General features: G+C 40.5%; 2 protein-coding genes across 4 annotated transcripts; one reads left to right on the top strand and one right to left on the bottom strand.

Annotated features, from left to right (window-relative positions):
• Window positions 1-535: 535 nt before the first annotated feature.
• LOC125384943 (venom protease-like) lies at window positions 536-11,054 on the top strand. 3 transcript variants are annotated; one of them, XM_048405158.1, is made up of 9 exons: window positions 536-890; window positions 1,049-1,101; window positions 1,691-1,776; window positions 2,221-2,310; window positions 2,788-3,090; window positions 3,251-3,352; window positions 3,423-3,574; window positions 3,903-4,157; window positions 10,777-11,054. In XM_048405158.1, the coding sequence occupies exons 2-8, from the start codon at window positions 1,094-1,096 to the stop codon at window positions 4,065-4,067; spliced, it is 906 nt and encodes a 301-aa protein (XP_048261115.1). In that variant the 5' UTR covers window positions 536-890; window positions 1,049-1,093; the 3' UTR covers window positions 4,068-4,157; window positions 10,777-11,054. The 3 variants fall into 3 exon arrangements, with proteins under 3 accessions (XP_048261115.1, XP_048261117.1, XP_048261116.1); XM_048405160.1 differs by having other exon boundaries at window positions 3,903-4,193; XM_048405159.1 differs by having other exon boundaries at window positions 965-1,101.
• Window positions 5,636-19,928, bottom strand: LOC125385040. Its single transcript, XM_048405575.1, is given in 8 exon segments — window positions 5,636-5,824; window positions 6,018-7,732; window positions 11,622-11,715; window positions 12,370-12,541; window positions 13,219-13,257; window positions 16,023-17,254; window positions 17,256-18,982; window positions 19,394-19,928. Coding segments are annotated over 8 exon segments (5,703 nt in total).
• Window positions 19,929-22,428: the final 2,500 nt, after the last annotated feature.

Below are 22,428 nucleotides of genomic sequence, written 5' to 3'. Positions count from 1 at the left end.
TGAGGAGGACGTAGGTCGTGAGGATTAATGACGAGATTACTCGTTGTTGTAACCGTTAAATATATTTAAGACAATAAAATAATATACAAACGTAGACATTAGTCGTTAGTACGAAGTATGAATCGCAAAATAAAATCGCGAAGGAAATACTCGTAAATGCTCGTCGCGTAACTTGATAGACGCTCGTAAGGTACTCGAAGATACTGTAGATGGTGTTAGATATTCGATATGAACTCGCTATGTACTGTCGCTCGCGATCGCATCCGTTTACTTAAGCTGGTCAGGTGAGAGTCGGAAAATTCAAATTCGTCTTCATTCGACGGTTGCATGTAGCGGCGACATTGTTTCGCCCAGAGTTTATTTGTCATTATGTTTCATGCATCAAGGATAAGTCAATGGCTTGAGGCAAAACAACAACACGAGTCGCTTTCGACTAGCGACGTCCTTTGACCCCTGTGCCACTACACAATAGTAAATAATACGAAATATATCAGAAAATATATTAGATTTATTTAATAATAATTCCATTCGTAGGAAAATAGGGAGCATCCGTGCTAAGAATATGGTAAAGATGAGGTTGATTCCCGAAGAAAGAGTAACGAAGTGTCAATCTCTCTCTAGAGTGCGTAAATATTATATACAGAGAGGTACCACATACTATGAACGTATGATAACGCGAGTGTGAAGTATCTCTGTTGGAGCATTGCAAAATATTCGTAAAAGTGAGCATCGTTGAGTGGCATTTCTCAGTTAGCCATCAAGCGTACAAGTAGAAGGTTCTGAAGATTTACGTGATTGATTTCTGATAATTCGGTGTCTACAAATCAATGACTTTTAGGATGAATTAAAGTTGCACATGCAAACACGGGCAAACAGCTTTCACCGTAAAGGTAACTTTTATGTAATGTACGCGCAAAAAGTATTTATTTCTGTTACCGCGCTATTGCTGTTTTGTAAATTTTAGTTGCAATACTATCGGTAATGTGCGATAAAATACGCTATATAATAGATAATTGTAAGTGAAATGACAAGGTGTTGGTATAAATAGGTACTTGGACGAAAGTTGGAACAAGTGTATCTTCGTTTCTCTGGAATGATGAGGTAAGTGGAACTGATTTATAATAAGATCCAAATTTATATAGAGAATTTTGTTATAAATCTTCCCATGTACGTATAGAAGCGTGTTTTAATACCTACAAGTATTCAGATTTTTCTATTAAAAGTTATCTGAAGTTGATCATTTTCCTATTTGTACCTTTTTTCTAAATTCCTTGTAGACATCTTACTAACACCGCAAAAATCAACGTTAATTTTACAAAAAGTACTATGGTGCTCTTTTGTGATTTGCACACATGAAAATTTTGAAGCTTGTCATTGCGACGAGTTTGATTGTTCTAGTGTTAAACTAAACAATTCTCAAAAGTGAGATTACACAGAAACTTATGTCGATAATATTTGTTATTCCTGTGAGCTATTTCGCAGGATCTTGCTTCCTTTCTAATATAAATTCAATTTATCGTACGAACTAAGTCTCTTTTATTTTTATTTCTTCAGCGTCTTTCTCATTCGCCACAGTATTTTACTCTTTCTTCCGGAACATTATATCGTAGTGTGATCCGAATTTCCGTTGTTAGATTCATTGAACGTTATCAGTCTTGCGGCTTTTCAATTCGTCACTTTTTTATTTCAGGTCAATGACTGGCTTCAAGATACTGTTCGCATGTTTGGCGTTAATTGTTCTCCTGCATGCATCGGTTCAAGCGGGGCGCACTAAAGGTTTGCACTTTACGTTGTCTTTTTCCATACTACAGATTGCAGTTCAATAGCATCATGCAGTTTCGAAATTTACGCGTTTGGTAATTATCAGTGAAAAAAGCGAAGTCACGCGTGATCACGTAAAATTGATAGGTACACGTTTGATTTTTTATATTCGAAATGGTCACGAAGCTAATGGTCACGAAGTTAATGGTCACGAAGTTTATGGTCACGAAGTTAATGTGAAAATTCCACTTAAGTATTCACCTCTTCATCGGTTTTGTTTCTGAAAAATGCTTTGTTAACTTCGCGAATATTCCACGTATATATTTGTACTCGCTTCACGTACAAAGCAAACGTGATAACCAGGATAAACGTGAATCAACCAGCGAAGAGGAATGAATTCATCACTCTACTGTCAATTCTCTAAATATAATAACTTCTTCCTCTATAAATGTTTTATAGCAACCTCGAATGTACCCTTGCGTCCACCACACTGTGGTTTCAGCAACGTTACGCATACCAGGGTGGTTGGTGGTAGACCAGCTAAGCTTGGTACGTTTTATCTATTCCTTTCCAATTAATAATAAGCGATATACTATGACGGACGAACTGGAAAGGCACTAAACAGCACATACAAGTACGTTTCAATTAAATTAATTAAGAATACTACGATTTCATTTGTAATAATTTTGCTTATTAACTTGAATTATTTCTTCCTTTTAGTTCATGTTAGAAAGAGTATGTTTTTACTTGAAATTAAAAATCGACATAAGAGTAATGATATGAATGGCTATCAAAAAGTTGGGAAGAAATTACATATTTGAACTTTAGAGTTCGTATAGTTCAAGTAGAAATTGTATAGAATTAACTAATAAGTGTCATTCCATTGAAGTCAAAATTCAATTTCTCTCTTAATCAAATTTCTCTTTGAGAGTATTTGTACGTATGTAGTTATCGATAACAATAGTTTCTAACTCATCACGCGAGAAAAAATAATGTATGTTCACAACTATGTCTATTGCATTTTAGGTGCCTGGCCATGGATCGCTGCAGTAGGTTTCCGTAACTGCTCAAACCCACATTGGGTAACACAATGGCTGTGCGGAGGTACCCTAATATCGACTAGGCATGTTTTGACCGCAGCACATTGTGCAGATGACGATGATTTGTACGTGGTTCGTATCGGGGACTTAAATCTAAAACGAGATGACGACGGAGCGCATCCTATTCAAATAGAAGTCGACTCTAAACTAATACATCCCGATTATTCTTCCGAGTCGAACAATAATGATATTGCTATTCTTAAACTGAAGGAAGATGTTCCATTTTCGGGTAAGTCTTCAAATATTATTGAGTTTCTAATATTTATGCTACTGGGTATTACTGAAATTTCTTACTGTACACGTATACTGTACCATAAAACATGTACAATTCTTTCTCACACTTTTCGTCATTCGTTTCCTTCACTTTCATTTATTTTCTTATTTTTCAGAGTACATATATCCCATTTGTCTCCCCATAGAGAAATCCCTTCGAAATAAAAACTTCGTGGGCTATAATCCCTTCATTGCTGGATGGGGAGCATTAAGATTTGGTAAGTGATACCAATTCTATGATAAAATTAAATAGTTTCAGCCTTAAATATCCTTCCATTTTCTTTGTAGATGAACCATATACTAACGCATTAATGGAACTACAACTGCCAGTGGTTACCAACGCCGTATGCGAGAAAGCTTATGAGGAGTTTGACGTAACTATAACCAATAAAGAAATATGCGCCGGCGGAGACCCTCGGGGTGGAAAGGATGCTTGTGGAGTAATTAAATTAGATATTTACTATAAATTATACGGTATCTGAGGGCACGTCAATTCGAATCAACGTCAAATCGAGCTTTTAAACATTAAAAATACTAGATAAACTCAACTTAATGCTTCTGCCCATTTCTCACACATAATTATAGAATGTAATCTGATTTCCTTCTAATCTTAGTTTTACTCGAAATACATATAATATATACATTATAAATTGGAATATTTCAATACATAAATCAATAATAGATCATTACTGTATATAAGTATAATTTCAATACAATTCGATTGAAATATTTCAGTAACTATGATTAAAAATTTAACGATCATTTCAGGCTGACAGCGGAGGACCACTGATGATACCACAGCAATTCATCTACTATCAAATAGGTGTTGTGTCATCTGGTCATAACTGCGGCGTACCTGATTATCCGGGCATTTACTCTAGAGTCACGTCGTACCTCGACGACTTCATTATCCCAGTGTTGCAAAATTATTAGTGTTCCATAAATATCATTTTTCGTGCAGGAAAAGAAAAGTTGGAATGTATTATTGTGGAGAAAAGAAGCAGCTCAAATTTATATTGTTTTGTACGTCAAGAATTATAGCCTTAAAATGCATGAAATGTAACTTTTAAATGACATTAATTTTTCATGCTTCTCTTTGTTTGATGGTAGTAATTGAAAATTCGTACTATCGCGGGGAGACGCGGTCGTTAGAATACGCGTCAACGAGAGTCGTAAATTCCCGTTACGATTAGAATAATCGACACCACGAATAGTTCGATCCCCGTATTTCGGTTAGGATAATCGGGGTGGTTGATGCGGTATAACACTGAGAGTCACAGAATTATAATAATGTATATTTCCAACAACTAGTCTACACGATTGAAAAGATATAAACAATTAACAACTTTATCGCACGCAGATAATGTAAATGTATACAGTATCGAGCAAGGCTCTTACACTTGAAGTTAGTCTCTTGGTGGACGTAGCACGATATGATACTTAACAGAATGAGCGAATGTTTGGCAATGTGTAATGTTCGACGCGTCACAAGGAACTGATCGACTTTGGATGATTTCTTTGTCTCATCTTTAAGACGACCCCCACTATCCTTAGGTCACGCCACCGTTCGCGCCTATGATCACGTATGTCTGTTCTTGCGTGGAAAACGTAACGGACCAAATTCGACGTTTCGAGAACTCGCTGCTTGGCAACAGCTATGCGCTCGTCGATACATTGTATATGATCCGGCGGTCAGATAAGACGATCTGACTGAGACATTGTAGGGCCGCGAGTGACGGTTAGAAAATACAGCCTGTGTTAAACCTCGTGGCGTAACATCCTCCCCCCGTTGAGAGGGTACCGATCAAATGATATGATGTGGAGTCAGTTGCGTCGCTGGCGAATCTCCTTGGCTCCGTGTGGGTGGTCGGACTCGTCTGGATCTGGGTGAATGGGTAAGGGGACCAGTCTTTTGACGCCACGATCCAGGGTAGTTGTTGCCGTCTGCACGGTGGCGGTCCGTATGATTCCGTCGACTCCTGGATGGACCTTGATCACGCGGCCCAAAGGCCATTGCATGGATGGTACGTTATCCTCCCTGAGGACTACTACGGTGCCTACTCGGATGTCGTGACTGCCCTTGCTCCATTTATTTCGGATGTTCAGCTCGTTCAGGTATTCTCGATGCCAACGGCGCCAGAAATGTTGTTTGATCCTTTGAATATGTTGCCAGCTGGAGAGACGATTGGATGGAGTATCCTGGAAATCTCGTTCTCGAAAGCTTGTTAGTGCATCTCCGATGAGGAAGTGACCGGGAGTAAGGACAAGAAGATCGTTTGGGTCAGATGATATTGGAGTCAGAGGACGGGAGTTGAGGATAGACTCGATTTCAATGATCAGTGTGTTCAAATTTTCGTATGTTAAGAGCTCGTTACCTGCGACACGTCTGAGATGTCGTTTGAAGGACTTCACCGCAGCCTCCCACAGCCCGCCGAAGTGAGGTGAGTTGGGAGGAATGAAGTGCCATTCGATTCGTCGATCGGCTAAAAAGGACTGAATCCTTACCTTATGATCGTCGGACTGCAGGAGGTTTCGGAGCTCTCGTAATTCATTGTTGGCGCCAACGAAGTTGGTGCCGTTGTCAGAATAAATTGTTGCACAGAATCCTCGGCGAGCGATGAATCTTCGCAGAGCAGCAATGAAGGCCTCGCTAGTGAGATCGGTGACCAGCTCGAGGTGGACTGCTTTAACTGCAAGGCATACGAAGATTGCTACATATACCTTGATTTTTCGTCGGTTGCGATCCTTTCGTTCCTTGATGTAGAACGGTCCGCAATAATCGATTCCGACGTTCGTAAATGGACGAGATTCCGTTATCCGTGCAGCTGGAAGGTCGCCCATTACGTACTCTACTGGAGGTGGATTGGCTCGGCAGCAACGTACGCACTTCTTCAGCGTGCTCCAAACTTGACTACGGCCGTCGATAGGCCAGTAAGATCTCCTTAAGGCATATAAGGTAGCTTGAGTTCCGGAGTGGAGATTTAGGAGGTGTTCATGCTCGATTATGAGTGCTGTAACTGAGGATTTGGGTAGAATGATTGGGTGTTTCTGAGTGAAGGGCATTGGTGAATGACTGAGTCGGCCTCCGACTCGCAATATCTCGTCCTTGTCCAGAAATGGATTGAGTCGTTGCAGCTTCCCCTTCACTGCAGAATTTCGATCTGTGCGGAGAGTACGTATTTCATCTGGAAAATAACAAAGTTGTAACAATTTGACCAATTTGTTATGCGCATTGGTTAAATCATGTGTGGTTAGAGGTCTCCCCCGATCCTGCTTTTGCCTCCATCGGAGGCAACGAGCGGCAATTCTTATCAGCTTGGGCCAAGAAGAATATCTCTCCAGTAGACTGTGGTCAGGCGGAGTCACGGACAGACATGTTGCCTTCTTTTGCTCTGGTATTTCAACTAATGGTACTGGGTTCCACGACGGCCAGTATTTTTCAGGTTGTTGGAGCCATTCTGGTCCATGTTGCCAAATGGTAGATCGCAGGAAGTCTTGGGGTGATTGGCCTCGAGATATGAGATCTGCAGGGTTATCGGTAGTGGGAATGTGGCGCCAATCTGAGGTGTGAGTCTTTTGTTGAATCTCTGTCACACGATTGGCGACGAAGGTTTTCAGCGTATGGGGTGATGTATTAATCCAGTGTAAAACGATTGTAGAATCAGTCCAGTAAACGGTCCGAGAAATGTTGCTTGGTAACGCTTGAAGGACTGTAGTGGCCAATGATGCGAGAAGAAGTGCTCCACTCAGTTCCAGCCTTGGAATGGTTTGTGATTTGAGTGGAGCCACTTTTGACCTTGCGGTGAGGAGTCGTGTCCAAACATGACCATCCGGAGCGATGGTGCGAAGGTAGACGCATGCCCCATACGCCCTTTCGCTGGCGTCGCAGAATCCGTGTAATTCAATTTCCGCTGCAGTCTTGATTATAGTTTTACGTGGAAACTTCACGTTATTTAGCAAAGGTAGCTGTGAATAATATTTGCTCCATTCTGTGTGTACGTCAGCCGGAAGAGATTCGTCCCAGTCAAGTTTTAAAGTCCAAAGTCGTTGGAGCAACATCTTAGCGCGAACGATCACTGGTGCCAGTAATCCAAGAGGGTCGTAGATCTTGGCAATTTCGGAGCTGATTGTTCTCTTCGTAATTCGAGAGGCGGTAGGATTGATTTTGACGGAATACAGGATCGAATCGTCAAAGGAATTCCAAACAACACCCAGAGTTTTGAAAGTTTGCGATTCGCCTAGTAGCAGCTTATCGTTTATGTCCTGCTCGGAAAGTCCTCGTAGCAGTTCCCGGTCGTTCGCTGCCCATTTTCGGATGTTTAAGCCGGCTAATTTAAGCAATTCTATGAGCTCCGTTCTTAGTGATTGTGCCTCGTTCTTTGTTTCGGCTCCTGTGAGAACATCGTCGACGTAGAAGTCTCGCTGTAAGACCATCGCTGCTCGTGGGTATCGATGTCCCTCGTCGTCTGCCAGTTGTTTGAGGCACCGAATGGCTAGGTAGGGGGCCGCTGACAGCCCGAATGTCACTGTGTTAAGTTGATAGATGTCCACTTCTCCGTCCGAGTTGCGCCACAAGATTTGTTGGAATTTCCGATCCTCTGGACGCACAAGAAATTGTCGATACATCTTTTCGACATCGCCTGTAATGACATACTGATGAAAACGAAATCTTAAAAGGATAAGAAATATGTCGTCTTGTAGTTTCGGTCCCGTATGAAGTACGTCGTTTAATGAAACTCCGGTGGTGGTTGGTGCAGATCCGTCAAACACAACTCGGAGTTTTGTAGTCCGGCTGGATTCTTTGATCACGCCGTGATGTGGCAGAAAATATCCGTCGTCCGTGCAGTGGTCCGTGGTGATCTTCGTCATATGTCCTAATTCCAAGTATTCTTGTATTACGGCGTGATAGTCGGCTTCGAATTGTTTGTCTCGTTGGAATCGACGGCAGAGGGAAGTGAGTCGCTTCATTGCCATGGCTTTCGAAGATCCAAGCGGAGGAGTTGTTTCATTGAATGGGAGAGCGACAACGTATCGCCCTTCGTTGTTGCGTTGAACGTGATTTCGAAAGTGCTCCTCGCACTGTCGTTCCGATTCCGAAATTCTTGCGGTGGGCGGTCCCTCGTCGATTTCCCAAAAACGGGCGAGGTCCGCCTGTAAAGCCGTCGTGGAGGTGTGAAATGCGTATGCTAATGATTGTGAGGTTGGGCTCCCCCCGATGACCCATCCGAATCTCGTCTTTTGCAGACGCAAGTCGGGCCCGTTTGCTTGACTGATATCAAGTTGGCCGACACAGAGTGATGCTAGTGTTGGTCCGGCGCTCAACAATATTTCGATCGGAGCAGGTCTATGGAATCTTGGATCGGCTAATTGGAGATTCCTAGGTATCTGTATCGTTGAGCGATCTACGGGTTGGTTTGGGACCCAAGACGCGATAGTCGGTATGATCAGAAACGTCAAGTTGCGTTCGTATGTGCCGTCAATAGAGGTGATCGTGGCCGTGATGTAGCGTTTCGAGGTCGTCGATAACGTGTTGAGTGCTCCGATAGGGACCGAACTTTTCTGTTGATTGAGTTTTAATGAGTTAGCGAGCCTTTCGGTGATAAAGTTCATGCTAGAGCCGGTATCTAGCAGAGCTCTACAACGAACTGGTTGAATTTCATTATTCAAGATGTTGACCTGCGCTGTGACTAACAAGTCGTGTTGCAATTGTTCAAAAGGGAGCGGGGTCGATGAGTCCGTTTTCTGTGGTTCGGTCCCTAACAGGCTCGTCTGATGACGTCATTGTTTTCCGTGTCGTTTAGGGCTGGACGATATGGTCGATCCCGATGCCGACGATCGCGGTAACCGAGATTCGCGTTTCGGGGATGTTCGCGGAGACGTTCGGGGAGACTCTCGGCGAGAATCTCGACGAGACGCTCGGGGAGACGTTCGGGGAGACGCTCGGGGAGACTCTCGGCGAGAATACTGGCGAGACGCTCGGGGAGACGAAGATGAGCGTCTCGAACGATGTGACGAACGCGGGGACGGTGAACTGGGCGAAGATCGACCGCTGGATGATCGGTCGCTCGACGATCGGCCGCTCGATGTTCGGTCGACACGTGTTCGTGTTTTGCTATGCCCCTGGTCTTGATGCAGATACGTGTGATGTCGCTGTCTACAGATGCGACATGATCCCGCGGAGCATTGAGTGAGAGCGTGTCCCTTGCCTAAACAATTGGTACAGAGCGACGCCCTTTTGGCGATTTCCAGGCGTTCTTTGGGCGTCTTCGTTTTGAAGACAAGGCAATTCCATAATTTGTGTTGTCCGTGGCAGTTCGGACACAACAACGTATTATGTGTAGTTATGAATGTGTAGCTTCGCGGCGCGTCCTGTCGCCGACGGTCGTGTTGATCGGACGCCCCTTTTTTGACGGTTAATGATGAACACGCTCTGTCGCTATTCGTCCGTGTTTTTAGAAAATCTACTAAATGCGTATATGGCGGCAATTTCTTGTCCGGTAGGGTATGTTGCCATTCGCGAACGACGGCTGAGGGTAACTTCGACGTGACAAGCTTTATGAGAAAGGCGTTTGACGTGACTGGGTCCCCGAGTCTTTCTAACGCTTGAAGATGTACTTTGACTGTCTCGATAAGATCGTCTATGGCTTCGGGTGTTTCTTTAGTTATTCTGGGATAGTCGAGAATCAGGTCCCAGTGACGCATGCAGATCTGGCGGTGGCAGTCGAATTTTTCCCTAAGAGCGTCCATGGCGATTGCCCACTTTGTGGCGGGAGGCTGTGTGGTTGCGTTTCAACCACCGAATTATACCTCTTCAAAGGTGACGACCCTTTACGTTACTGACCTCGCTGGGGTGGTAACGCTTCTGCTGCTGGTTGTGTTGGATTCACGTGGCACTGTATGAGAGTGGGTGTCACTGGCGTGCACTTTTCACTTGACACAGGATCCGGCTCGAAGGACCATGAAAATTCGTACTATCGCGGGGAGACGCGGTCGTTAGAATACGCGTCAACGAGAGTCGTAAATTCCCGTTACGATTAGAATAATCGACACCACGAATAGTTCGATCCCCGTATTTCGGTTAGGATAATCGGGGTGGTTGATGCGGTATAACACTGAGAGTCACAGAATTATAATAATGTATATTTCCAACAACTAGTCTACACGATTGAAAAGATATAAACAATTAACAACTTTATCGCACGCAGATAATGTAAATGTATACAGTATCGAGCAAGGCTCTTACACTTGAAGTTAGTCTCTTGGTGGACGTAGCACGATATGATACTTAACAGAATGAGCGAATGTTTGGCAATGTGTAATGTTCGACGCGTCACAAGGAACTGATCGACTTTGGATGATTTCTTTGTCTCATCTTTAAGACGACCCCCACTATCCTTAGGTCACGCCACCGTTCGCGCCTATGATCACGTATGTCTGTTCTTGCGTGGAAAACGTAACGGACCAAATTCGACGTTTCGAGAACTCGCTGCTTGGCAACAGCTATGCGCTCGTCGATACATTGTATATGATCCGGCGGTCAGATAAGACGATCTGACTGAGACATTGTAGGGCCGCGAGTGACGGTTAGAAAATACAGCCTGTGTTAAACCTCGTGGCGTAACAGTAATAAATCAACTTTCAGAAAGCTCCTATAAATTTTGCTTCCGATGTATAAAGAGAATGATTAAGTATTCCACATAAGACGTATATTTCTTATATATACATGCAAAATTGCCGAATACTCTGAAACATTGTATAAGATAAAGAGCTTCAGGAAGTTCGGACACAGAGAGTGTATTAGATACAAGATAAGTATCGTGTCTCCCAAAACTATTTTTTTATTCGTTAAAAACGTCGTATCTACTCATGTGTAACGTAAATCACATCAGAGATAAGGACACACACACACACCACGGGGCAGGATGGTGTCCCGATCGGCATACTTCGCACCCGATGGACCGACGAGAGGAACACATGGCGACCTTGGCGACAATGTATATTAGCAGAGTACCTGAGGATTCATTTATGGCCTAACGGTCCTTCCATAAAATGTTCCAGAAGCGTAGCAACGGTCACGTACGCCTACAGGGTAGTGGGGATAATGAGAGAACAGATGACCGAAAGTAAAAAGATTGTAGGCACTCACTCTCGTATGGTCACGGCTAGAGCTCGGAAGTGTCTTATAAGTGTATAAACGAAGTAAAAATAAAGTTTTCTTCTTCCTTATAAAATATCTCTTTATTTTACGTGACACATGCAATGACGTGCATCACCGAAACTTTACTTATGTTTTTATCACTTTCCAATTGAATACGCTCGTTCTGCATTTTTAGCTAGATTTAAGAGAAGTTTCCATTCAGCCAAAGGTATACTTACACATTACAGATACTTATGGACATAAATTCTCAAACTATTATGACAAATAAAAAACCTTATACTATTAAATCTGTTTGTATTTTGTTGCATGAGAATACATGTATACATTACCTTTGTATCCCTTGAACGCTTCAATATTGCTCATATAAACTTGTGGAGGATTGGTCGAGGATAGATAATGTGAAATAACGAGAGCGAGAAATTGCTGTCGCAACCCGTCAAATATATTTGGAATACATAAATAAATTAATTAATACACAGCCGAAAACGTGAGTCGTTGTGTCTAATCACAGCGGTTACTTGTCAATTCTGCAATATCCACACTTGTACTAATAATCATATTTGTACTAGTAAATATCTTCTCTATTGCATAATAACAACGTCTAATTCAAATGAGGATTCGTTTCACGCCCCTAATCCTAACCGTAATCTTAACGCCAACCCGACATGTATATCCTTTTACCAGTATGAAGTTACCAGTATGACATTACAGTTTAATTTAAATTTTATACATTTTATATTGTGATTGAAAATTTATTTGATTGAATTGTGATATTTTCATTAAAATCAAACTTTTTAATTTAGTTAGTATTTCAGTTAGAATTTTAATTCAGAAAAAGAATAAATTTCTGTATGAAAATTAAAAAGACTTAGAATTTCAATTTAGTTCGAAAGCTTAAGTGTTAGATACTTCTATGTTCCGTCCTTTGGCTTTAACTAAGACCTAATAATTACATTAACGTTCGCAAATGCTTGAAAATGCTATATAATAGCATCAGCTTCTTTTTAAAACATTTTACAGAAAAATCTTTATAAACTTGTAATATTTTTTGGACAATTTGAATTCATTATATTATACATCATACATTGTAGTCATTTCTGTGGCTACACTAGACACCACCACTCGACGCGAACTAGTGTCGGACGACGGCAGCGCAGTGGTTAGCGCCTTGGGGTACAAACGTTCGGGACCCGGGTTCAAATCTCCGACGTCCGTATTTTTCCGACGTCCGACTTTTCTTCCATGACATCTAAATAAGAAGAAAATACAGCCAGTACCTCAGCAAGAAGCACGACGACATCTATATGCAGCAGCTACAATTATCACGAATATATGAAAGAAGATGGAGAAAAAGAAAGAAAAAGTGTGTTTCGTCCAGAGCCTGCTAGTGGACTCATCAGTAAGGTTTACCTAGCAGGCTCATGCCTTAGACACAATGGAAGACAGGAAGAGGGAGGAATTTGTATATACATGGTAGGAACATTGGGAAACGAAGGCTCCTCCCTCTTGCGCCGCTGTATCCAAGGCCCGGACGGTTCTCCTACATCCTCCCGGCGATGTTTCCCAGTAGAGCGGCATCCCACTTAATACTAAGGGGTCTTATACTAGAGGAAGCACGTGACTAGATTAGCACCATCAGAATTGAACTATAAAACTTTGGCACATATCAAAGTCTTTTGCGCTCTCTCTCCAGAACCGCCTATGGGACTTGAGAATGTAAAGTGAAGAAAGAGATGCTGCAAGAACATAACAAGTATATTTACAAGTTCTAACAGCAGTTCATTACAACACTCATTCTTCAAATTCATCCTCCATCGCGACATACTCCAGCCTTGATTTACAATGGATAAATAAAGGGAAAGGAGTAGAAAGGAGCAGCAGTGTTTCGTCCGAGATCTGCTAGTTGGACTCTTCAGTAAGGCTTACCTAGCAGACCTATATACCTTAGACACTGGAATAGGAAAACTTGTGTTAGAAGTTATATTTATTGAAACAAACAGTTAATGTGACCACTAGTGAGAAAGCAATTAACATCGGGAGCCCTATGTTGACATCGATGGCCCTCTGTTGACAAATGTAAGACGTATTCTACAAACGTAATTTAGACAAAGCGATTGTGATGAGTTATAATGTTATAATGAGACTGTACATTTATAGTAAATTTAAAAGTGTAGAAATACACAAATTGCATAGAATAATGTGTAAAGATATCGAAAATATTGAAAGTAAAGTTTTTGTTATATTCTTAAGGATTAACGTAATAAATGAGTTATGATACTTAATTGTATTTAATCAAAGAAATTTCTATTTAAGTTCAATTTCCATAATTGTATTTATGTATCGTATTTGTACGTATGTAGTTATCGATAACAATAGTTTCTAACTCATCACGCCAGAAAAAATGATGTATGTTCACAACTATGTCTATTGCATTTTAGGTACCTGGCCATGAATCACTGCAGTAGGTTTCCGTAACTGCTCAAACACACACTGGGTAACACAATGGTTGTGCGGAAGTACCCTAATATCGGCTAGGCATGTTTTGACCGCAGCACATTGTGCAATACGCAGTGATTTGTACGTGGTTCGTATCGCGGATTTAAATCTAAAACGAGATGAGGACGGAGCGCATCCTATTCAAATGGGATTCGAATCTAAACTAATACATCCAGATTATATTCACAATATACACAATCATGATATTGCCATTCTTAGATTGGTGGAGGAGGTGCCATTTTCGAGTAAGTTCCAATTTCCACAAATATTGTTGAATATATACTATTGAGTATTATTAAAGTATCATTTTCTGAAATTTCTCTCTAACCGCCAACATGGAAATTGACCAATTAACAGCAACGTCAATTTCTCTCACTTTCCGAACGAAGACTTTTCTCGACGAATCCGATGATCTTGTCACGTAAAATAAAAAGCAGGAGGCTCGAACGAAAAGAAAAAATTAAGGTAACAAAAAAACAAGAGAATTTATTTCTTGTATTCTGAATTTACACTGACTGCGATTTTGTTCTGAGCTCCAGCCGTGACTTTCCAAGACTGAAGCTCTTACAATTTGACTTTCGGTAACATCTGTTTCTTCTTTGTTTGTCATCCCTCAATATCCCCACTACCCTGTAGGCGTACGTGACCGTTGTCACACTTCTAGGACATTCGGTGGAAAGACCGTTGGGATACAGATGACTCATTAGGCACTTCGGCGATATACATTGTCGCCAAGGCCGCCACATCTCTATCTCCATCATCGATCCATCGAATTTGAGGTATGCCGGTCGTGACAATCTCATGTCCTTAGACACGCCCCATCATAGTTTTCCTCTGCAACATTATCGTGACGGACAGTCATTCTCTCGTGAGGTCGCATTAGCGAGTTACATAGTGTCTTTACGCTCGGTGAATATTTTACGTTTTAACAAAGAGCTAGTTTAGTTATACTTGTACCGTAGACAAGTAAATCGAGTCAGACTTAGACTTTGGAAGAACGTACATTTGTTATCCCGTTGACCGCGGATTCGTTATCGAACCTACGACCATTATCAGTAGTGTCTAATCACCGCGGTTACTTGTCAATTCTGCAATATCCACACTTGTACTAATAATCATATTTGTACTAGTAAATATCTTCTCTATTGCATAATAACAACGTCTAATTCAAATGAGGATTCGTTTCACGCCCCTAATCCTAACCGTAATCTTAACGCCAACCCGATATATATGTCGAATTATCGTTTGGATTTCGAGCGCGAGACGATTCTTCGTTAGCATTTGCCATCATGATGTTCAATAAAGGTTGTATTTACATAAAATTATATTTCTTTACAAAGTTAGTTTATCGGTTAACTAAGATATCAAACAATAAGTAAACAAATGCTTTAAATAATATTCTTGGGTTCTGTAACGAATCCACGGTCAACGGGAAACTTTCTGTACGTTTTAATATATTTTTTTGATAGCACACTGACACGTTCACTCTGGCACAGGGTTTCTCTAAGACTGACTCCAAGACGATGACAGTAAACTCTCCAAGGAGATTGCAAAATAAAAGACAGATACAGTTACATATATCAAATACATATCGATCGGGAATATCAACAAATTCCCAAGCGCCGTAACCGTGACCGTGGCTACGTTCGGCGACCAGTTATGTCACCCCGAGCCCAAGTATTGAGAAATCTTCCAAAAGAAAGGCTCGATGTCTCTGCATCTCCGACACGGCCATCCTGACAATCACCCGTCCTCGGGTGCATCTAAAATATTCGGTTTTCTTAACATTAGACTCAATTTAACATCTTTTACAATTTAACAAAACATTCTAATAAGCCAAGGGTCCACCACAACAACAAAGATTCTTACTAAATATTTGTTAACAAACATAAACAACAATCTGTCATATTACAATGTCTTTCTCCAAAACTGTTATTTAGTTGCATCCTCTGATCCTCCAGTCATTAGACTTCTGAACCTCTCACCAGAACACATCACAGTACTACTCTTATACATGAATATACCAAATTATATCTCAACACCACACTGGGCGTGTGTGAAACACCAAATTACTTCACAACACCACATTGGGCGTGTGTGAAATGTTATGATCAAAACATTCCTTCTCAATCACTGTACCTCAATCGTCACTGTCGTTGCCAATATCATCATTACACACATCCAATTCAGCAGGAATACAACCATCTGGCATTTTCCTTAACTTATCATGACTGTACTTATACGACCGTTTGCCATCCATCGTTTTTAAAATATATCTATCTCCTTCCAAAATCTCTGCTATTATAAATGGACCCCTGTACTTAGGATCTAATTTTGTTTGATTTCTCTCTTCATTTTTACGTAATACAAAGTCTCCAAGATTAAATTTAACTTTTTTTGCCTTAGTTCTATCAAATCTTTCCTTATCATATTTAGCGTTTGACTCTATGTTTTGTATAGCCTGCTGTCTTACATTGGAGATATCTACTTCCTTTTCTACAATGTCATCGGGAAGCAATAAACCATAAGGTCTTGCTGTTTTCCCAATTAGTAATTCCAAAGGACTTGATTTAGTCACACGATTGGTGGTGCAATTTAAAGCCAATTGTATTTCACCAATCGCCTCTTGCCAAGATCGACCAGTCGTTTCCACAGTTGTAAACATGTTTTTCAAGGTTCCCATGACACGCTCCACCTGACCATTGGCCCTACTAACACCGGTAGCTATTAAGTGAAGTTTAATATGTTTACTTTGACAAAAATCCTGAAATTCTTTACCAGTAAAACATCTACCCTGATCCGCTATAACTCGGCAAGGACTGCCGAATAAAAATATTGCTGACTTAAGCGCCTTTACTATATTAGAAGAATCTATTTTACGAGTATGATATAAATACACAAATTTTGTAAAAGCATCAATCAAAACAATGACATATTCCTTTAAATCACTTTTTCCACTCAACTTACCCGTTATGTCCATGTGCACCGTATTCCAAGGTATGCTGGTCTTAGGTATAGGGTGGAGTTCGGCTTGTGGTTTGCCCGAACTTGCTTTAGAAACCTGACAAGCATGACAGTTCTCTACGAATTTGCGAACATATTTCGCCATTCCTTCGAACCAGTAATACTCGTACAACTTCTCAAGCGTTTTATCCCAACCTAAGTGCATAATTGATTGATGCACATGGTTGATAACGGACCATCTAAAACCTCTAGGAACTATAGGTAAACAGAGAGTCTTGCCTTTCCTTTGTATCTTACGATAAAGAGTACCAGACCGTAATTCATATGTACTCGCGATGTCTTCTGTGAGTTCGTCATTTTGCAACTTTGTTACAATCTCCAAAATTTGAGGATCACGACGTTGCTCCACTAACAACCATCCTTCAGAAATTTCAGTCAAATTAATCTCTTTTTCTTTAATTTTATTATTTTTAATACGTTCTATATCTATGGGGTTTCGTGAAAACAAAATCTACGTGAGTCATACGTTTACCTTCTCGATATACAATGTCAAAATTGAAGGTTTGTAGATAAGCCCACCACCTGTGTACTCTATCATTTAAATTCACCTTTTTACTTGATGCTTTTAAAGAATTACAATCTGTTACAACAAGAAATTCTCGTCCGTGTAAATAGTGACGGAAATGCTTAACAGCGTTCACTACCGCCAACGTCTCTAATTCATATGAATGGTACCTAGATTCCGCAGGGCTAGTTCTTTTGCTAAAATATTCTACTACTCTGTTCTTACCTTCCACCTTTTGCATAAGAATAGCCCCATATCCATCCATACTTGCATCAGTATGTAACTCTATTGGATATTTTGGATCAAATATAATCAACACTGGCGCATCAGTCAATATAGAAATTACCTTTTGTCTTATGCTTTCGTGCCTATCTGTCCAATTTATGTTCTTATTACTAGAAGTGAGTGCATATAAAGGCTTCATTATTTGTGAAAATTTTGGAACAAATTTTCGGAAGTAAGAAGCCAGTCCAATGAACTGTCTAAGCTGTGTGACTGTCGTTGGAGGGGGTAAAGAACTCAAAGCTTGTATCTTTCCCGGGTTGGGGCGTACCTCCCCGTTATGAATTACATATCCTAAATAGAGTACTGTTGTTTTAAGGAAAGAGCATTTTGCGAAGTTAAAAGAAAAACCAGCTTCCACAAGAGTTTTCAACACAATATCCAATCTTTTTAAAGCTTGATCTATCGTATCAGCAATAATCAAAACATCGTCTAAATATACAATAACATACGAATAAGCAAGTTCACCTAAAGCTTTGAAAATGGCTCTTTGGAAAACAGATGGAGCATTTTTCAACCCAAACGGCATTGTCACATACTCGTATTGTCCATCTGGGGTAACAAACGCTGTAAACTCTGTCGAATTAGGATGAATAGGGATTTGGTGGAAACCACTAGCCATATCCAGACTTATAAAGTATTTAGCCTGTCTCAATCTCGCAATCTGATCTGCAATAAGTGGTAGAGGATACCGATCCGCAACCGTATTTTTATTTAACTCCCGGTAGTCTACACATAATCTATCTGAGCCATCTTTCTTTTTAACAAGTAATATAGGGCTGGCAAAAGGAGAATTACTGGGCCGAATAATTTCTGCTTCCATTAATTTGTTTATTCTTTCACGAACAAGCCTACGCTCTTCCTCACTAAGTCTATAAGGACTTCTTTGTACTGTGACATTAGGATCAATCAATCGTATCTCCATTTGGCCCGTATTCACACGAACACGAGGAAAACCCGTAATAAATGAATCTTTAAATTTTTCAAGAACAGAAATTAATCGGCTTTTATCTTCTCCTATAACTTCAGTATCAACATCATTAATATTAATCTCATTTTTAGTGTCTTTATTACACACATTAATTACTTTTGTTCTACTAATAGCAACACTATTTTGAGTGATTTTTATATCAAAACCCCGGCTCAAAATTTCACGACCAATCATTATGTCATATTTTAAATATTTATCAGCAAGGACATGGAAAACTATCTCCAACGTAAATTCGTTAATACACACAACAGACAAAATTTGTAAAGTACTCTTAATGGTAGTATTTCCTATTCCTCGCATCACTACTACATTCGTCTCTCTTTTACCGGAAAATTTCAAAGCCACAGATTCTTTAATCAGCGAACACTCTGCTCCAGAATCAAAATAAAATGGAAACGACTCACCCAGATGAGTTAATCTACCCATTGAAGTTTCCGTAACACAGAAGTCGACCCGACGCTCATTATTATAATCATTGCTACCCTTTGGTGTACTACTGTTATTTTTCCCCTTCCGCAACAGCGGACAATAAGGCGCAATATGTCCCTCCTCGCGACACTTAAAGCATGTCACTTTTGATGATGTAGCTGATCGCCTTTCCTCTGAGTTCTGTATGTTTTTCTGCTTTCCAAATTTTATTCTTCTCTGACAATCCACTACTTTATGACCGTAGTTACCACAGTAATGACATTTGTTTCGGTAGAAATCAGAAATCTTATATCGTTTTGCTTCAGGAGCCGCAGTAGAGTTATCCAACGAAGACACTGACCTCTTCTTCGCAAAGGAGAATGCTCTCATTTCACTTAGAAATTGATCCTCTGTCTTGATATCAGTCGTAAGTGCTATTCGCTCAATTCGTTGATCTTGCGAAGCCAATTGGAAAAGGACAGAAGCATTGATCACCTCAGCCATAGTTGAATTTTCCCACCTCGCTTTCAAGAGAGAGCGAAGACGAATTCCAAATGCTCCCAAGGTTTCATCCTTCAGCGGTTTTTCGTTGGACATTTTCATTAACGCCGAAGTTGCTGTTTCTCTACCACCAAAACGCGCAATAAAAAGGTCTTTAAATTTTGTCCAGGTAACTTCTCTACCTACTAGCACCTGCGTAAGCCATTGTGCTGCCGATCCTTCCAGTGCGCAACTTAAAGCAGAAAACAACGCACTGCCTTGTAAAGGATTCTCTTTCATATACAAATTAACAACTGCACACCATGCAGCTGAGTCAGAACCCGCAATTTCAGGATTAAAGCGCGGAAGCGATAATTTTTTTGGTTCTTCTTTCGGTTTTTGCACTAGCGTCTGAATCAACTCTCGCATGACAGTCAAATGCTCTTGCATAGTAATAAACGGCACGTATCCCACTTCTGATGTCGAATTATCGTTTGGATTTCGAGCGCGAGACGATTCTTCGTTAGCATTTGCCATCATGATGTTCAATAAAGGTTGTATTTACATAAAATTATATTTCTTTACAAAGTTAGTTTATCGGTTAACTAAGATATCAAACAATAAGTAAACAAATGCTTTAAATAATATTCTTGGGTTCTGTAACGAATCCACGGTCAACGGGAAACTTTCTGTACGTTTTAATATATTTTTTTGATAGCACACTGACACGTTCACTCTGGCACAGGGTTTCTCTAAGACTGACTCCAAGACGATGACAGTAAACTCTCCAAGGAGATTGCAAAATAAAAGACAGATACAGTTACATATATCAAATACATATCGATCGGGAATATCAACAAATTCCCAAGCGCCGTAACTAGGCAGTTCCACATAAACCAGCATTGCTCCTGATCAAGACTTGATTGTTTATACAGCGTATCCCTTAACACTGGAACCTCCTTTGTAAAACATTTCGTTCATCCCGTGACCGTGGCTACGTTCGGCGACCAGTTATGTCACCCCGAGCCCAAGTATTGAGAAATCTTCCAAAAGAAAGGCTCGATGTCTCTGCATCTCCGACATATATATATCCTTTTACCAGTATGAAAATTACACGGTCGACATTACAGTTTAATTTAAATTTTATACATTTTATATTGTGATTGAAATTTTATTTGATTGAATTGTGATATTTTCATTAAAATCAAAATTTTTAACATTTATTTAGTATTTCAGTTAGAATTTTAATTCAGAAAAAGAATAAATTTCTGCATGAAAATTAAAAAGACTTAGAATTTCAATTTAGTTCGAAAGCTTCAGTGTTAAATACTTCTATGTTCCGTCCTTTGGCTTTAACTGAGACCTAATAATTACATCAATTTTCGTAAATGCTTGAAAATGCTATATAATAGCATCAGCTTCTTTTTAAAACATTTTATAGAAAAATCTTTATAAACATGTAAACTTTTTTAGACAATTTGAATTCATTATATTATACATCATACATTGTAGTCATTTCTGTGGCGGCACTAGACACCACAAAATCCACCACTCGACGCGAACTAGTGTCGGACGAAGGCAGCGCAGTGGTTAGCGCCAGTTGACCGTGATCTTCCGAGCAGGCCGGACCTCTCGGCCCTAAGGGATTACCAGGCGTAGGCCCTAACAGTGAGCGCGGCAAGCTATACAGTGTACAGTATACAGTGAGAGAGCGGAGAAAAAAAAAACAAAAAGAGTGCTAAACAGTGAAAAAATAGTGATAACATCACCCACACTACAAACAATATAAAAATAGAAGAGGAAAGGAATGAAATTGAAACCAAGGAGGCGGAATCCGGCATAAGCCCGACAAAAAAAGGGGTCAAAAGGAAGATAGAAAAGCAACAGATAATTAAAGATAGCAGCATAAGACCTGCTGCACAAAAGACGCGGAAACTCAATCCGCCTCCAAACCTGGTAAGCAGGAACAAAAAAGAAATCAGACAAGAAAATTTAAAAGAAGAAGAAAGCGATTCTCAAGAAGAGCGTTACGAAAAAAACGAAAACACGAAACAAAAAAGAAGCCCCCAACCAATGGCAATCCCAATAAAAAACAGATTCGAAGCCCTCCAAGCTCAAGATCCCTGCGCATCGCAACCGCAGGAAACTATCATCGAAACATTAAAAAAGAAAACGACTTACTAAGGAAAAAAGCAACCAGACAGCCCACACCCCTGGTCACATCACCGATAACCACGAACAAAAACAATGTCGCCCGGACAAGTACCTCCCCCGCCGCTCCGTCGAAGAAAACAACACCACAACTTACAACCCCACTGAAAAGCCAGACGCATAAGGGCCTGCCCCCCAGCCACCCCGCTGAAGACCAGGCAGACTCCCCCGCACCGGCAAAAGGGGCCAGGCCGCCCCCCATCAGCATAACACTACAAGACCCGAAAGACACGATAGTACTCGTGGAAAATTCCCTCAAAATCAAGAATTTTCATATCAAAAGAATCCATTCAGGTAAGCACGTGCTTTATCTTCAAAACCTAAATGACTACGCGAATGCAAAAAAAAATACTGACCGCAGCCAACACGGCCTATTTCACATATACCCCAAAATCTCAAAAACCCCACACGTACCTACTAAAAGGGCTAGGAAACAGCTACACAGAAGCGGAAATACTAGAAGACCTAAAAGCCCTAAAAATAGAAGAAGTTAACTTCACCAAAGTGTCTCGATTCTCAACAAGAAAATCAAAGGAGAACAATATATTGCTCCCAATCTATATAATTCAAGTCTCCCCCGATAGCAACATTGGGAATCTACTAAAAATAAACAGACTGAACTACCTGAAAATAGCATGGGAAAAAATAAAAAAAACGACATCACGCAGTGCTACAAATGCCAGTGAATAGGCCACACAGCACAAAACTGCAACCTAAACTACCGCTGTGTAAAATGCAC

The sequence above is a fragment of the Bombus terrestris genome, chromosome 4 (genome assembly GCF_910591885.1).
Source record: "Bombus terrestris chromosome 4, iyBomTerr1.2, whole genome shotgun sequence".
Lineage (NCBI taxonomy): Eukaryota > Metazoa > Arthropoda > Insecta > Hymenoptera > Apidae > Bombus > Bombus terrestris.
Note: the sequence above shows the minus strand (reverse complement) of the source record. Positions and strands in the feature narration are given on the sequence as shown.